Source organism: Nyctereutes procyonoides, unplaced genomic scaffold (genome assembly GCF_905146905.1).
Source record: "Nyctereutes procyonoides isolate TBG_1078 unplaced genomic scaffold, NYPRO_anot_genome, whole genome shotgun sequence".
Classification (NCBI taxonomy): domain Eukaryota; kingdom Metazoa; phylum Chordata; class Mammalia; order Carnivora; family Canidae; genus Nyctereutes; species Nyctereutes procyonoides.
The window spans coordinates 8,282,387-8,299,891 of record NW_026575131.1 but is presented as its reverse complement, the minus strand read 5'-3'; the positions used below and the strand labels follow the sequence as shown (position 1 = coordinate 8,299,891).

The 17,505-nt window shown below is 38.0% G+C and overlaps 1 protein-coding gene across 7 annotated transcripts in view; it reads left to right on the top strand.

Annotated features, from left to right (window-relative positions):
* Positions 1–38: 38 nt before the first annotated feature.
* The window catches only part of FANCD2 (FA complementation group D2), a 55,840-nt gene continuing 38,373 nt past the window's right edge, over positions 39–17,505 (top strand). For 4 of the 7 annotated variants that reach the window (XM_055344480.1, XM_055344481.1, XM_055344476.1 and 1 more), the window contains exons 1-15: positions 128–529; positions 1,940–2,037; positions 3,042–3,179; positions 3,738–3,805; positions 3,959–4,062; positions 4,857–4,917; positions 5,844–5,896; positions 8,746–8,824; positions 10,023–10,147; positions 11,433–11,520; positions 12,087–12,191; positions 12,804–12,904; positions 13,297–13,405; positions 13,631–13,666; positions 17,016–17,159. In XM_055344480.1, the coding sequence (XP_055200455.1) occupies positions 1,974–2,037; positions 3,042–3,179; positions 3,738–3,805; positions 3,959–4,062; positions 4,857–4,917; positions 5,844–5,896; positions 8,746–8,824; positions 10,023–10,147; positions 11,433–11,520; positions 12,087–12,191; positions 12,804–12,904; positions 13,297–13,405; positions 13,631–13,666; positions 17,016–17,159 (1,275 nt within the window). In that variant the 5' untranslated portion in view covers positions 128–529; positions 1,940–1,973. The other 3 variants (XM_055344477.1, XM_055344479.1, XM_055344478.1) reach the window with 3 other exon arrangements.

Here is a 17,505-nt window from a genome sequence, read left to right as displayed (position 1 = left end):
GCGCCTCTCTGGCGTCAGCGCGGCGTCTCTCCCGGCGGGAAAGTCGAAAAGGAGGGGCCGCGACGGCTTCCCGGTGGGTGAGTGCGGCGGCGGCCGTCGTCTCTGGAGGCCCCGAGGTACTGTGGCCTGGTGGGTGGGCTCCGGCCGAGCTCGGCCTTTCTCTCCGGGGCTCCGCGCCCCGCACCCGGCCTCCTCATCTGCCCTGTCCTGTCGTCGGATAATCCCCCGGGTACCTTCCTGCGTCGTTAAAGTTACAGAAAGAGAAGGGCTTTTACTCCCAGCTTCTTCCTGAACGACCTGGTCGACACAGTCGTCCCACCCGCCAGTCTTTCAGGCTTCTGTGGAAAGGAGCCGTGTCGTGGGCTTGTGCACCTAAGTCCTGCGGCCCCGACTCACATTTATTTTAGTCTGTAAAATGGCTGATAATGGTTGTAAGTATTTAACGAGGCAGTGGGCGAAGAAAACGCTTAGCGTGGTGCGCGCGCACGGTAAATGTCAACTACTGTTGGAGCCATCATTACGATCAAGAGTAAGTACAGCTGGAGTCAGACTGCCTGAAACCCAGCTCTCCCACTGAATAAGGATACCTACCTCAAGAAGGCTTGTGAGGGACACATGAAGTATTCATTAACTGTAAAGTACTCAAAAGTCGTTCTTGTTATTAGTATTTGCCTGCCTGCCAGCCATTCTCATTTAGGGAACATTCTCAGAAATGTCACGCTGGGCACTGGGGATACTGAGGTAAGAGACTAAACGGGGTTCCTGTTGTCTGGGAGCCTCACCTCTGGTGTGACGGGGTAGGGGGTCCTAGGTACAGTGTATGGAACCGGGGGCTGGAGTGGCAAACGCCCTTGGCGATAGGAGGAACGTTTTTCAAGGAAGATGACATTTGACTGCGTCCTTAAGGATGTGGAGTAGTTTCCAGGCAGATAAGAGCATTTCAGGTGAAATCAACCTTGTGCAAAAGCCCTGAGACCAGGAATGTTCCGGTTTACAAGAGCGACCAGGTGGCCCTTATTGTGGTTCCCGCCATCCCCTACCTCTGCAGTTTCTAACTCTACAGGCTCCTTACTGGCTCAATGTTGAGTTTTTTCTCTGCTGGGACTACTCTTCTCCTACATCTTCTACAGGCTAACTCCTGTTTCAGCCTTCCAAGTCCTTGCTTTGAAATCATTTTCTCGGGATCCCTGGGTGGCGCAGCGGTTTGGCGCCTGCCTTTGGCCCAGGGCGCGATCCTGGAGACTCAGGATCGAATCCCACGTTGGGCTCCCGGTGCATGGAGCCTGCTTCTCCCTCTGCCTGTGTCTCTGCCTCTCTCTCTCTGTGTGTGACTATCATAAATAAATAAAAATTAAAAAAAAAATCATTTTCTCAAAGAGATTATCCCTGGGAAATTGTCCCTGCTTTCCTTTATCTCTCCTACCCCCCAACTAGGCTAAATTTCCTTATAAGCCCTCATGGCACCCTGTGCTTCTCTCTTATAGGAGAGCACTTATATGACTGTGGTTAAATAACTACAGCAAGACTCTTTGCTACTCTACTCTAAACTCCCTGAGGGCAGGGATCATGTCTGGTTCACAGTTGTAACTCCAGCACCTAGCGCAGTCTCCAACATATGATACTGGATTAATGAGTTAAAGTAGAGGTAGGTTGGAGCCAGATGATGAAGGATCTGGAGTGTCAGAAAGAGAATTGGGTTTTATCCTTCAGTGAGAGTAAAATGGCCTAGCTAAAGAGGCAACTAGGTACACAAGTTCTGAAAGGAAGTATTGACCAGATACAGGAGTTGAAATTCTCTCAGCATGTGGAGTTAGATAAGATAGCGTTAGTGTAAAAACTAGAACCACTTTGGTGTTGAGTAGTTTTCTTTGAGTGATAGCTTTAATTTTTCAGGATTTAGCTTCTAGGGGGTAACTTCTATTCTCTGATTTTGCTCTAGAAAGTGATTTAATTGCAGAAGGCTTCTGGTCAAAATGGTTTCCAAGAGAAGGTTGTCAAAGTCAGAGGATAAAGAGAGTCTGACAGAAGATGCCTCCAGTAAGTATCTAGTCGTTTGTTGTTTTATTTCTGGTAACACACAGATAAAGTACCTTCTTTCAAGTGCTGGGAGTCATCAAGGCTTAATGGTAGAGCACACAGAATCTAGTATCAGGAGATTTGGGGTTGAGTGTCTGCTTCTCATTCTATGTATGACTTTGGGCATGCTCACAGTCTCAGAGCTTCAGTCTCCATGTCCATAAGAGGAATTAGTATTATAAAGCTTACCCACTTATATCATGTGGGTGCTGAGATAGAGGGTACAACATAGTCTCTATCCTTTAAAAAAAAAAAATATGGTCTCCTTTTTTCCATTAAAAATAATTAATAGTATGGGGTTGCATGGCTGGCTCAGTCAATGGAGTGTGTGACTCTTGATCTCAGGCTTGTGAGTTTGAACCCTACGTTGGGTGTACAGATTTTTTAAAAATAAAAATCTTAAAATTATAGTTCAGATAAAGGTATGATAGTGAAAGGCATTATATCAAAGCAAGCACACCAAGGGTGAAGAAACAGTGTAGACTGGGATCCCTGGGTGGCGCAGCGGTTTGGCGCCTGCCTTTGGCCCAGGGCGCGATCCTGGAATCCCGGGATCGAATCCCACGTCAGGCTCCCGGTGCATGGAGCCTGCTTCTCCCTCTGCCTGTGTCTCTGCCTCTCTCTCTCTCTCTCTCTGTATGACTATCGTAAAAAAAAAAAAAAAAAGGCATGATGCAGGAAAACCTGTCTGATTCTTTTTTTCCTACATCAAGATCATTGGTTCTCACATTTTGATGTGCATCAAGATTATTACCTGGAGAACTTTTTAAAAATTCAGATGCCCAGGCCCCATCCCCAAGATTTTCATTGAGTAACTATGGGATGTGATCTAAGAATGTGCTTTTAATAAGCTTCTGAATGATTCAGTGCAGTGGTTTGCAGAATTTTCCCTTTAAGGTTATTCTAGGGTTTACATTTTGGTCTTTACTATTTTTCACATTCTTGAAAATTTTGTCTGTTTTCAGAAGCCAGGAAGCAACCGCTTTCCAAGAAGACAAAGAAATCTCATGTTCGCGATGAAGTTGAAGAAAACGATAGTGTTTTTGTAAAGCTTCTTAAAACATCAGGAGTTATTCTTAAAACAGAGAGTCAGAATCAACTAAGTAATATATTAATTTAAATCTTTTCTCTGGGTTTAGTGCAGGGCTCAGAACTGAATTACGGATTTCTGCAATAGAGAGGCAGTGAAGATTAAAAATGGGAGCGCTGTCCATCTTGAGACAAGAATGACAATGATACTGCTTTTTAAAGAATATTTTTTATAGTCTTTGGTTCTGATTAATGCATGTTAAAGTAATTCTAATTTTTTTATAAAAAAACGTCATGACAGTATTTGTGTTTTCTTGTGGAAAAATAAATTAATACTCAAGAGAATAATTAGACTTGTGTCAGTAACTTCAGAAGAAAATTTATAAAGCCATTTAAAGCTGCTTTTAGGGCATAGATTACTCCATTATTCTGTATCTTTTTTAGAACACTTAGTAGCTATCCTTTGTCAAAGCTAAATCTGTTTTACCATGGGTTTAGAAAAGTTGGCTCTGAAATTAGGTTGAAAATATCTTTATTGGTTTCATAAGATAGGAAACTTACATCTTTAGGTAAATAAAACTATGGTAGGAGATATTAAAGACTCTGGTGACCAACTGTTTTTTTCCTCTTAGCTGTGGATCAAATTGTTTTCCAAAAGAAGCTCTTTCAGACTCTGAGGAAACATCCTTCTTATCCCAAAGTATGTGTTTCTTCCTGGTACTTTTTTGCTTTTGCCAGCAGTACTCTGGAATTGGGAATATAAAGACGCTGGCATAAAATTGAATGGGCTAGAATGATTTTTAGCAAATATTAAAGTAAAAATCTTACCCTTTGTTTTTTCAATGTCATTAAGATAATAGAAGAATTTGTTAGTGGCCTGGAGTCTTACATTGAGGACCAAGACAGTTTCAGGAACTGCCTTTTGTCTTGTGAACGCCTGCAGGATGAGGAAGCCAGGTGTGGAGTGGAAACATGGAGTCTTGAAGTCATGAAGCCTAAAGTTTAGTCTGTTATACTAATGATTGGGAGATGGTGGTGGGAGGAAAATGCTTTTTTTGAATTTCACTTTTTATAACTGTATTTTCCTCGGTTTTAACCTTTAAGTTAATTAAACTATTAATTTATAGTTATAAGACTAAGAATCAGAGTGTTTTCTAGAGTATGTCTCATCTCTGTTGATAGAATTTTAACTTTCTACTTCTCTTTAAGAATCATCTTCTCGAGGTGCCTGGGTGGCTCAGTTAGTTGAATATCCAACTCCTGTTTTCCACTCGGGTCATGATTTCACAGTTGTGAGATCGAGCCCTGCCTCAAGGCTCTGTTCAGCTCAGGATCTGTTTCAGATTCCCTCTCCCTCCCCTTCTGTCTCTCCCCCTGCTCATGCTTACTCTCTCTCTGAAATAAATAGGTAGATAAATAAATAAAATCTTTAAAAAAAGAGCCTTTTCATGTTCTATATTTCTGATATAACAGGATAGTCTCTCTAAATATTGTATATTTAGGGGTACCTGGGTAGCTCAGTGATTGAGTGTCTGCCTTTGGCTCAGGGTCCCGAGGTCCTAGAATTGAGTCCTGCATCAGGTTCCCCTAAGGAAGCCTGCTTCTCCCTTTGCCTATGTTTCTGCCTCTCTCTGTGTCTCTCATCAATAAATAAAAATCTTTTAAAAAATATGTATATTTAGCCAATTTTATGAAAAAAAGATAACATTAAAATGAAAACAAAATAGAAAACATTTTTTTTTTTTTTCCAGCATGGGCACATCTTACTCTAAGAGCCTCATTAAATTGCTTCTGGGAATTGACATATTACAGGTGAGACTGTGCCACTTTTTCTGCAAATATTTGATGGATGTGATTTGTGGTATATGTCCAGTCTAAATGCCTAGAACACAGAGTTGAGTAGAGTTAACAGGAGAGTTTGGGTTTGCAGTAGTTAACCACGGCCGGAATCCTGACATACATCTGGTAGGGTAATATCTGTGGCTTTGGAATGAACTAATTATAGCCCAATACATTTTTTTGAAATTTCATTTATTCCCTCAGCCTCTGATTCCTGATTTGTAAGGCTTCCTTCCTTGTGCTCTGAGTACCTTATATATCTCTGCCATATTCACATCTATGTCATCTCCTGTTTGGGTTGTTATTTGCTGGTTAACTTTTTTTTAACTTTTATTTTGCCCTTTTCCTCCTTTCTTTTAATGTATTGAATAGACAATGATCTGACATGTTTTAAATGTTTCAAATTATAAAAACATACAATGGAAGGTCTTGTCTTACCCTGTTGTCTATTTTTTTTCTCTTTTTCTCTCTCCCATTATTATTCTTCCCATATCCTTATCCCATCTTTTTCTTTGGAAATCTTCAATATAATTTAGTTAGCTTACATTTAAGAGCCCTCTTATTCTTCTGGAGAGAAATCTTCTCTTGCAAACTATTTGATAATCTTTTAAGCCTGCATTTCATGGGTTAACAGTTGTTATAATAATATTTTTGATCTGATTATTTTCATACTGCCTTCATAATCATTTTGTAATATTTTAGAAGAGACATCATTGACAAGTCTCAGCTTATGTTCAAAATATAGGCAGCATTCACGTGGCCATTCTTAAAATAAGAGGATTTCAATTATAGCAGGGCTTTTCCTCGAAGAGCTCTTGTTGGAGCAAATTGTGATTAATTATGTATTTCTGTTGTGTATTTAAAGACCATCTCCTAACTCCTTATGTCTTTTTTTTTAGCCTGTCATTATCAAAACCTTATTTGAAAAGTTGCCAGAATTTCTTTTTGAAAAGTAAGTGGAATTATTCTGGAATGCTTACATTACCTTTGTGCAGTTAAATTTCTGTCTGAAAAGATTACTCTGAAGCATCACTGTTTTCTCTGAAAGTCATATTTATCATGACACCAGATTCATAAGTGACTACTAAAATTTTACTGGGGTGTCTTTTTTTTTTTTGAAATTTCATCTATTTATATGACTGCATGTTCTTAGAAGGGTACACAATAAACTGGTAATAGTGGTTGTCTCCAAGGAGAGGAGTCAATTGCCTGGAATCAGATGTTCTATGAATACTGTTCTTTACCTTTTCAATTTTATAGTGTACGTGTACTATTTTTTTTTAATTTGCTTTAAAAAATAATGAAGTTGGAAAAAATGAACAACCTAATAGAACAGTAGAGGTCATGAATAGACAATTCACAAATACAAGAGAGCATCTTATTCACGAACATGGCATCGAAGGCGAAGAAGGAAGCCCCTGCCCCTTCCAAAGCCAAAGCAAAGGCTTTGAAAGCTAAAAAGAGCAGTGTTGAAAGGCATGCACAGTTACAAAATAAAAGATCCGCACGTCACCTAGTCACTTACGTTCGGACAACCCAAGACCCTGTGTCTCCGAAGGCAGCCCAGATATCCTCGAAAGAGCATCCCCAGGAGAAACAAGCTTGATCATCAGATTCCTCCTGACTACTGAGTCAGCCATGAAGAAAAAAGAAGACAACAACACACTTGTGTTCATTTTGGATGTCAAGGCCAATAAGCACCAGATCAGACAGGCTGTGAAGAAGCTCTATGACATTGATGTGGCCAAGGTCAACGCCTTGATCAGGCCTGATGGAGAGAAGAAAGCATATGTTCGACTGGCTCCTGACTATGATGCTTTGGATGTTGCCAACAAAACTGGGATCATCTAAATTGAGTCCAGCTGGCTATAAATCTAAATATAAATTTTTTCACACACACACAATAAGAAATATAAGAGCATGAAACATTTTTTTCTCAATGTTCATCTTCATTAATAATCAAATATACAAATTTAAAACAATACATACTTTTTTTTCTATTCTCAAAGGATCTCCCTTATTGAGTGTAATGAACAGGCATGCTTATACATTGCTAATCGATTGGTTCAAGTTATTCTGAAGGGCAGTAAGTCATGTCTATCAAAACCTTAGAGTTTGTATACTCTTTAGTGTTCAACCATGTCTTTAATATATCCTAAGGTAATAACCAAATGAAAACAGTAATAAATACAATTACTATTTAACAAAAAATAATAATGGAGATGTTTAACTCTAGGGGATTGGTTAAGTAAATGAGGTACATCCCTGCAATAGAATATTATGTGGACATTAAAAATTATACAGAGGACTTTTTAATACCTCTCAATTGGAAAAAAATCAAAGATCGGGTTACAAATTAGTATTTATAGTTTAGCCCAGTATTTTATTTAAAAAAGAAATACAAGGGCACCTGGGTGGCTCCGTCAGTTAAGCATCTGATACTTGATTTCGGCTTGGACCATGATCTCAGGGTCGTGAGATTGAGCACTGCATCGGGCTCCATGCTCAGTTTGGAGTCTGCTTGGGATTTTCTCTCTTCCTCTTCTTCCCATTCCCCCCTCCCTCCTGTGCATGTGTTCTCTCTCTCTCTAAAATAAATAAAATCTTTAAAATATATATATATACACACACACCATACATAAAGATAACATATGCATATTAATAATGGACCTCTCTGGATGACAGAATTATAGGTCATTTTTACTTTCTCATTTTTAATATGTTTTTTTTTCTAGGTCTTATATATGGTAATAATACATTTAAAGATAGAGCTTTACAAATTTGTGCTTTTCCTGGATGGCTTGCATAGATGATGCTTTATGTCTTTTTCAGCAGTTAAATTGGACAGAGACAATGCTTTCAAGAAAAGAAATTGGAGGTGGTCTAAAACTTTAGACATAGGAGGTTGGAGGAAGGCAGATGCTGTCATTTGGGGGGAAATAATAACAGCCAGTATTTCTTTTTTTCTTAAGATTTATTTATTTGAGAGAGAGTGCATACCCATGTGTGTGTGCAAGCATGCACTTGAGTGGGAGGAGGGGCAGAGGGAGAGCATATTCAAGCAGACTCCCCTCTGAGCATGAAGCCACATGTAGGGCTTGACCTCAAGACCTGTGAGATCATTGGGACACCTGGTGGCTCAGGGCGTGATGCTGGGATCTGGAATCGAGTCCTACATCAGGTTCCCTGTGGAGAGCCTGCTTCTCCCTCTGCCTATGTCTCTGCCTCTCTATCTCTGTGTCTCTCATGAATAAATAAATAAATCTTAAAAAAAAAAAGACCTATGAGATCATGACAGCTGAAATCAAGAGTTGGATGTTCAGCTGATTGAGCCACTCAGGTACCCCCAGCATTTCTTCATTTATACATGGTTTTCAGTATTTTCACGAACATAGTCTAATTTGACCTTTTATATTTCCAAAGTAGTACATGCTTGATTTTTTTCAGTACTTATCACATTGATATAATTAGTTTTCTACCTTTTAAAAATATTCTCATTCAGTTTGTTCAAGTTTATTGTCTTTTGTTTGCATTGTTATTAAGAAATACTCTGCAAAAAAAAAAAAAAATACTCTGCAGGTCTTAACCTTTCTAAACCCTCCCCAGATGCAGCCACTTTTAACAATTTAGTGTCTTCTTCCATCTTAACACATGTATCATCTGTGTGTCTAATGCAGCTTGTAATGTGTAAATGTTCAGTAAATGTTAATTGAATGTCTGAAAGGGTTTGTACACTTTTAATGCTTGCTGTTGTGTAAGTAAGAAAGGCTAAGTTTCTGTCTTCTCATTCTAACATTTCAGTGTGAACAGTGATGGACTTAATATACCTAGACTGATTATCAGTCAGCTGAAATGGCTTGACAGAATTGTGGATGGCAAGGTAGGCTTTGGAACTTGTTCTGTCTCTTGGATTTATTTTTTTTAATTTATTTTTAAGATTTTATTTATTTATTCATGAAAGACACAGAGAAAGAGGCAGAAACACAGGCAGAGGGAGAAGCAGGCTCCATGCAGGGAGCCTGATGTGGGACTTGATCCCGGGTCTCCAGGACCACACCCTGGGCTAAAGACAGCGCCAAACCTCTGGGCCACCGGGGCTGCCCTGTGTCTTGGATTTAGAATCTGTTTTCTATATAAACTTAACCAAACTTCTGGAATTTATAGGAGTTTTTTTTTTCTTTTCTAAACTGAAAATTCACATTTTTCTATTTATTAGCTTTTTTTTTGTTTCATAATTTGAGAATCATGGATATTTCACCTTTTAAATTTCTCAAAAAAAGTTTTTCTAATTATGACTAGATATCTATTAAATAAATATTTGGAAAGAAATTAAGTAGCTTTCCAAAGTACAGAGATGACTATGTTTCATTTCTCAAGAGCATTGAGATTCCAGACCAAACTACCATGCTGCAAATGCTTAATTTGATTACATATGAGAAAAGTTTTAGGAAGTTTTTAGAATTATGTGATTTGTTATTAAGCATTTTGGTAAAATTGAATCAATTTTGAGCTACTGTGTAAGGCGTATTTCTCTTCAGAGTTCTTTAAATTATTTTTTAAATTTTTGTCAGGCATTCCAAGGCTTAATCTTTATTAGGAAGAACATGAGTTTTGGAATTTCCTGTGGACTGGAGTTTTGTATTATTTATTTATTGTATTGTACTTACTGTGTATCCTTGGACAACGCATATCCTCATGTTTTAAAGATGGGAATTGTCTCGTTGCTGAGCTGTCAGTGGAGCATGTGACTCTTGATCTCAGGGTTGTGAGTTTAAGCCCCATGTTGAGTATGGAGTCTACTTTAAAAAAAAAAAAGGAACTGTCACACAGACTCCATAGAGTTGTGAAGATTAAATGAAGTAAAGTATATAACAGACTCATTAGATAATATACCATTCGCTGTACTTGTTTTCTGTTTACCATCCCATGTGTGACAATTTCTGGTTCATTTACATCTGAATTTAGGCTTTGAGTCTGAATGCATATTGTACATAAAATAATTCCAGGTCTATGTTTTGTGAGGAGGATGTTTTTCTCTGGGTAATGTGCAACAATTCTAATGGTCTCCTCCACTATAGGATCTCACCACCAAGATCATGCAGCTGATCAGTATTGCTCCACTGTACCTGCAGCATGACTTTGTCACCAGCCTACCAGAGATCCTAGGGGATTCCCAGCATGCTGATGTAGGGAAGGAACTCAGGTGGGTAAGCTCCCACTCTGGGGGCCTTAACACTGCAGAATGAAAATGGTAGTGGTAATGTATTCCTATTTATATAAAAGAGGATAGTATCTATCTTCCATGACTAGGTGTGGGATTTGACTTGTTTTTGTAATAATGAGCATATTTTTGAGTAGACCCATCTACTTTTTTTTACACAGTATACTAGACATGAATATGAAGTCTGGGTTAGGATTAGGCATATAAATTTGGTCTTTGGACACCTAAACGTAATCCAATTGTTTCGTTAGCATTTCTTCCACCCAGGGAGTCCTTGGTTGTGACTGCATATATAAATCATTTGTAGAGCTTATCAGTCCTCTACATTCTTTGGTCCCTAAATGATTCATTCCGATGTACCCATCAGACCCATTGCTAAAAACATTGCTTACTATCATTAATGTGAAAAATAGTAATTGGTAAGACAGTAATTAAAGAAGAGAGAACAGTATCCTTCCTTAATGGGATTTTTGTTTTAATGCAATTTCTTGCTTATCTCCAAAACAGTTTTAAAAATTCAGTTTGTAGTACTTCCTTTTCTTTAGTTGTCTGCAAAGATACCTCTAAAAATGTCCGATGATTTCTTGCTTTTGTGCTTTTGGGCAGGATGCTCCCTCTGGGTATAGCACTGTACCTGCAGTACTGTACCATCTACTTTGCCTGCTTAATTCCAGCTTGTACTTTTGCATAGCCTTTTCTTCGAAACCATCACTTTACTCTGTGCTCCTGTAATGCCCTTCATGTACATCTGTCATACTTCTCGTAGTTCATTGTAATTGTTGTAGGTTTTCTTTTTCCTTTTCTCAGGAAGGATATGTGCCCAACTTAGTATTGGTTACCTCTGGGTAGTGGAGATGGTGAGGAAGGGCTTCTTCTTTCTACTTGTTGTTTGATTTTTCTATAATGAACATGTATATTTTTAAAAGATTTTATTTGAGAGAGTCAGCAGCTGGGAGAGGGGTAAAGGTAAAGGGAGAAGCTGACTTCCTGCTGAGCGGGGAGCCTGCCACTGGGCTCCATCCCAGGACCCTGGGATCATGACCAGAGCCCAAATCAGATGCCACCCAGATGCCAAGTGAGCCACCCAGGCGCCCTGAGCATGTATTTTTTTTTTAATCAAAACAATTTTGAATGAAATATACTATAAAAAAATTCAGTGGGAACTGAGTATGTCCTTTCTTCCTGTACTCTGAGTGATTTTCCAAGTAATTATCTGCCCAGCTCTGTTAAAAGTTGCACAGCTTTTCTCTTTTTCCATCATTCACAGTGAGCTTTTAATGGAGAATACTCTACTCACTGTCCCTATCCTGGATGTCCTTTCCAGCCTCCGACTTGACCCGAAGCTCCTAACTCAGGTAGGAAGGACTCTACTCTCCAGAAACAGAGCTAGCTTTCTTACCTCCCAGATCCAATGTCAGCCATTGCTTTGAAGCAGTTGCATATAAAAGTTTAATTTTGAAACAATATTGAATGTCATTTCATCTCTTTTTCCCCTTATTGATGAACATATGCCATAGTATGATGTACTATGTATCATATGTATCATATGCCATAGTATGATGGATTCGCTGCTCTGTTTCAAGGCAGTAGGTTTTAGTGGATATCTCTATCTTGCATAATATTTAGACACTGCTCTTCATAGGAATAACAATTTTACATGTCTTCCTCCAGCCAGTGGAAAATTCAGGCTCTAAATTGTAAGATGATAGCACTTTTACATTTATCACCTGTCTGTTTTTGAAGAAACTGTGGCATTAACCATTGAAAACTTGGAATTTGGAATAAAATAAAAATAAAACAAAGTGTTTTTCTTCCTAAATTACAAGTGAGAAAACTGAGAGAAGTAAGTTTTCTAATTTACCTAACGGGGTTGAGGTATTAACATAAAAATATTTAAGGTTTTTGTGCTTTTTATGTTTAGGTCCGCCAATTGGTGATGAGTAAGCTGTTATCTGTCAAATTGGATGATTTACCTGTGATAATCAAGTTCATTCTTCATTCTGTAACAGCCACAGATGCACTTGAGGTACCGTTTTATTTCTCAACAACACTAGTAGGGTGCTAGATCCTTAGAAATGCAGAATGTAGCAGTGGTGCCCTTGTGAAAATCAGTAATGGAAAAGAGACTTACCTAGATGAAGATACATTATTTAAATTTTTGGTTTCTAATTTCTCTTCTCTGTCCCGAAACTAGTTGATAATGGTGATTAATCCAAATAGTATTCAGGGGATAGAATGGAACTAGCCAGATTTCTTGTTATATAAGCTACTATATGTTATATTTGCTATTTCAGTGTAAAACTTCAAGGAATTCTGGAATTTTGAAGGGCTTGACGTACTATCCTTGCATTAGATATTTTCATCAACTCTCCTTTTTAAAATGCCTTGTCTAGGGGCACTTGGCTAGCTCAGTCAGTAGAGCATGTGACTCCTGATTTCAGAGTTGTGAGTTTGAGCCCCATGTTGGGTGTAGAGATTATTTAAAAATAAAATCTTAAAAAAAAAAAAAATGCCTTGTCTAACATTTAGTGATTCTTCTTAATCTTTCAGGATATTGTTATGATTCTATTGAAAGAATGGACTTTGCATATGCACTATGAATGAGCAGAACACATAGCTTAATATTTATTTTCCACAGGTAATTTCTGAACTTCGGGAGAAGTTGGATCTGCAGCATTGTATTTTGCCATCACGGTTGCAGGCTTCCCAAAGCAAGTTGAAAAATAAAGGACGACAAAGGTATAATAATGTCATCAACAGTTTCCACCCTTTTTCTCACATAGGCAAGGAAAGTTTTCTGACATTTATCCTGAAGCCAGGACAGTAGATCTTAATATTTGCCACTATAAATAATCGTAGTAATATTGTTTGCATGTACTACTCTACAGTTTCAAATCATATGCATGTGGTACATGTAATGTGTGTGTATGTATATACATGGGCAGGTTGGATGTAGTCTCCTGGCTATTCAGATCAATCCAAGGTAGATAATAGTATAGGTTTATTAGGCAGTTTACACATGAAGTTGTGCCTTGGGACAGACACTTGGCTAGTAAACGGGAATCCAGATTTTATAGGTTCCTCTTTGGTAGGTGGAAGAATGATTTTTTTTCTCCCTCTGCTACTTGTAGTTCTTCAGGAAATCAAGAAAACAGCGGTCGGGACTGTGTTATTCTTTTTTTCGATGTAATAAAGTCAGCTGTTAGATATGAGAAAATCATTTCAGAAGCCTGGATTAAGGTGAGTGAGGTCTTTTTGACTTTGAACATTAAGGAAGAAGTAAGTGGCAACTGGATATGTAAGTAAAGGTGGGTGGATACAAAAGTATTAAAAGTCAGTCAAGTAGAAATGATAGATGATGGTTGCCACATGGGCAGATCAGTTCTCAAGAGAACGGCATGCTGAATAAGGTGAAACGTGTTCTACTTAGGTGTTGTAATATTTTTGTGACCCTTGTTTTTTTAGGCAATTGAAAGCACTGCCTCAGTGTCTGAACACAAGGTAATGTAAATGTAGTATACGTTTTAAGTAATGCAGACTTAAAATTAATTATATCGGCTAGCTTTCCTTCTTTTCTCTTACTTTCTCTAGTCATCCCTTCTGTGCCTTCTGTAGCTGCTCTAATAAACGGTAGCTGTCTGGGGAAGATGATCTGAGGGGATGACTTGCCAGATGGTCTTTCCTACTCATTTTGGCAATAAAATAAACCCAAGCTATTGGTAAGGGGAAATACTAACATTCCAAACAAGCACAGCGAGTTGCAGTCCCAAGAAGCAAAGTTCCCATAGATGAAGACAGGAGTCACTTGGGGCATGAGTCAGGTCCCTGTATCTGTCTGATTGATTACTCTTCCTTCCACCAAATGGAATTGTCAAGATAATGGCATTCCATGTTTTTACTTTGCCCATGTCAACTTGACTAGAGCGAACCAAATAGTCCATCCATTCACTGTCAAGGCAGTGGTACCAAATCTGTCTTAATTATGGAAATTTTTTCTTCTGTGAAGAAACCAGATGACTGTTTCTTATGTACTAATTGGTTCCCATTAAGGACTTTTCTTATTTGGAATTTGTTTTGTTTTTGGGTTTTGTTAGATTATCCAAATTGTTGGGTGACTATTTTAAAAGCATTTATGGTATTGAATAAAGTAATGAAAACCTTGATTTTTTGTAGAGGATGGATCAGAATAACCTAACAATTTTTTAAATTTTTGTATGACCTTTGGTCACCTATATACCTATTTTACCTGTTTTTACATATTTTAATTATTATAAATATAATTGTGTATTCTGATTTTTTTCTTTTGACATTTTGTCATAAACATTTTGTATGCTTCTGCATTGTTTTTATGTTCTTTTTTCTTTTTTTTTTAGTCTCCATGCCCAGTGTGGAGCTCAGTGCAGAGACTGAACTCACATCCCTGAGATCATGACCTGTGCCAAAATCGGAAGTCAGACACTTAATAGACTGAGTTACCCAGGCACCCCATTATGTATTTTATAACTGGAAATTTGTACCTTTTGATTCCCTGCACCTTTTTAAAAAAAATATTTTATTTTAAAGTAATCTCTACACACAATGTTGGGCTCGAAGTTATAACCAAGAATAAGAATTGCATGCTCTGCCAGTTGAGCCAGCCAGGTGCCCCTCCTGTTTGCCCCCGTCCCCCTGCCTCTGGCAACCACCAATCTGTTCTATCAATGAATTCAGTTTTGTGTATATTTTATTTTGTTATTTATTTATTTACTTTTTAGATTCCACATGTAAGTGAGATTATAAGGTCATTGTCCTTCTGTCTGACTTACTTCACTTACCAGAATGTCCTCAAGATCTGTCCTTATTGTTGCAAATGGCAAGATTTGATTCTTTTATGGCTGAATAATATTCCAATGTGTGTGTTTGTGTATCTGTGTACTTACTACATTTTCTTTTCACTTAGGTTGCCCCCATGTCTTGGCTATTATAAATAATGTGTAGGGATCATAGGAGTGCAATGTTTTTGTCGAATTAGTATTTTTTTAAGTATCCAAATGTGGATATTTCTATTTTTAATTTTTTGAGGAACCTCCGTACTGTTTTCAATAGTGGGTGCACCAATTCACATTCCACCAACAGTGCACAAGGATTCCCTTTCTCTACATCCTGACCAGCACTTGTTGTCTCTTGTCTTTTTTTCTTTCTTTCTTTTTTTTTTTTTTTAAGAGTTTATTTATTCATGAGAGACAGAGAGAGAGGCAGACATAGGCAGAGGAAGAAGCAGGTTCCTCACAGGGAGTCTGATTCAGGACTCGATCCCCAGGCCCCAGGATCACGCCCTGAGCCAAACGAAGGCAGATGCTCAACCATTGAGCCACCTAGGTATCCCATGTCTCTTGTCTTTTTAATGATTGCCATTCTGACAAGTGTGAGATGAGATCTCATTGTGGTTGTGATTTGTATTTCCTTGATAATTAGCATCTTTTCATGTATCTGTTGTCCGTTAGTATGTTTTTAAGAAAATTTCTGTTTAGATCCTCTGCCCAGGGACACCTGGTGGCTCAGTCAGTTAAGCAGCTGACTCTTGATTTTGGCTCAGGTCATGATCTCAAGGTCTTGAGATTGAGCCCCACATCAGGGTCTGCCCTGGGCATAGAGTCTGCTTATGATTCTCTCTCTCCTTCTCCCCCCACCCAACTCATGCTTGCTCTTTTAAAATAGGAAAATTTTAAAAAGTACTTGATCCATGTTTTAATTTGATTGTTTAGTGTTTGCTCTTGAATTGTATTAGTTCTGAATAATTTTTTTTTTTTTTGTTCTGGTTGATACTTTTAACCTTTTTTTTTTTAAAACATAGTTGATACAAGCTAATTGGGGAGAAAAAAAATCCCACAAGGAGTCTAAAAACGTTAAAGTTTCCCTTTGCTTTCTGTTCCATTCTTCATGGATGATTGTTCTAGATTTTTTCCTATTCGTATATAAGCTGTATGTGTGTATTAATGCAGGCATGCTTACTCTTACACATATTTATGTTTGTATATTTTTACAAAAATAAAATCTTACTATTATTATTGTCTTGCAGGTTGCTTTTTTTTTTAACTTCACGATGTCATGAATGTCAAAAAATATAATCTAGTTGGGGCACCTGAGTGGCTCAGATGGTAATGCATCTGCCTTCGGCTCAGGTCATGATTTCAGGGTCCTGGGACTGAGCCGTACATCAGGCTCCCTGCTTAGTGGGGAGTCTGCTTCTCCCTCTCCCTCTGCCTGCCACTCCCCCTGCTCACGCATGCGCTCTCTCTCTCTCTCTCTCTCTCTCTCTCTCTGTCAAATAAATAAAATCTTTAAAAAATATGTATAAATACATGTATATATAGTCTAGCTTATTCTTTTTAGAGGCTGTGTAATCTGAAAATGACTATCCATTTTTTTTCATATTGAACACATTTACAGTCTCTCCAACTTTTCAGAAAGTAGTTTTCCTAATAATAATGGAATAGGAATATATACTGAGGTTGGCCAGTGATTTTTCTTTAATAAATGTGAGGATAAAAAAAATAAAAATAAAAATAAATAAATAAATGTGAGGATATTCAAAGTTATTTCTGTAATAACATCACTTCAACTTATATTCCAATGTTTTCATAAGAGATACCAGTGGTTAATAGTTGTAGCACTTTATTTTTCTGGTAAACATTTGTGGGTTTTGTGAAAAAGAAAAAAAAAATGTAGATACTGCCATGGGAGTATGTTGAGCAAATGAGGATCACTCTTACTGTGTTTTCATGGGAAAAAGTTGTGAGCTGCTATTTCATGGAAATAAATGTACTGATTTATTAAACTATTTCTCTTTTGTCATATTTATTAACAATAGACTTTTGACTTGGCAATGCTTCTCATCATCTATAGCACAAACACTCAGACAAAGAAGTACATTGAAAGAGTGCTAAGAAATAAGATCCGATCAGGCTGCTTTCAAGAAGAGCTTCTACAGAGTACATTCTATATTCATTACTTGGTAAGTGTCAGAGAATCAGACCACATTAGTCTGAAAGTTACAGAGAAGTCATTTTTTATTTGGAAAGATTTTATTTATTTATTTATTTTTTAAAAAAGATTTTATTTATTTATTCATGAGAGTGACAGAGAGAGAGGCAGGCTCCATGCAGGGAGCCTGATGTGGGACTCGATCCCGGGACTCCAGGATCATGCCCTGGGCGGAAGGCAGGCTCTAAACTGCTGAGCCACCCAGGGATCCCCAGATTTTATTTATTTATTCACGAGAGTCACAGAAAGAGAGGCAGAGACATAGGCAGAGAGAGAAGCAGGCTCTCTGCATGGAGCCCATTGCAGTAGTGGATCCC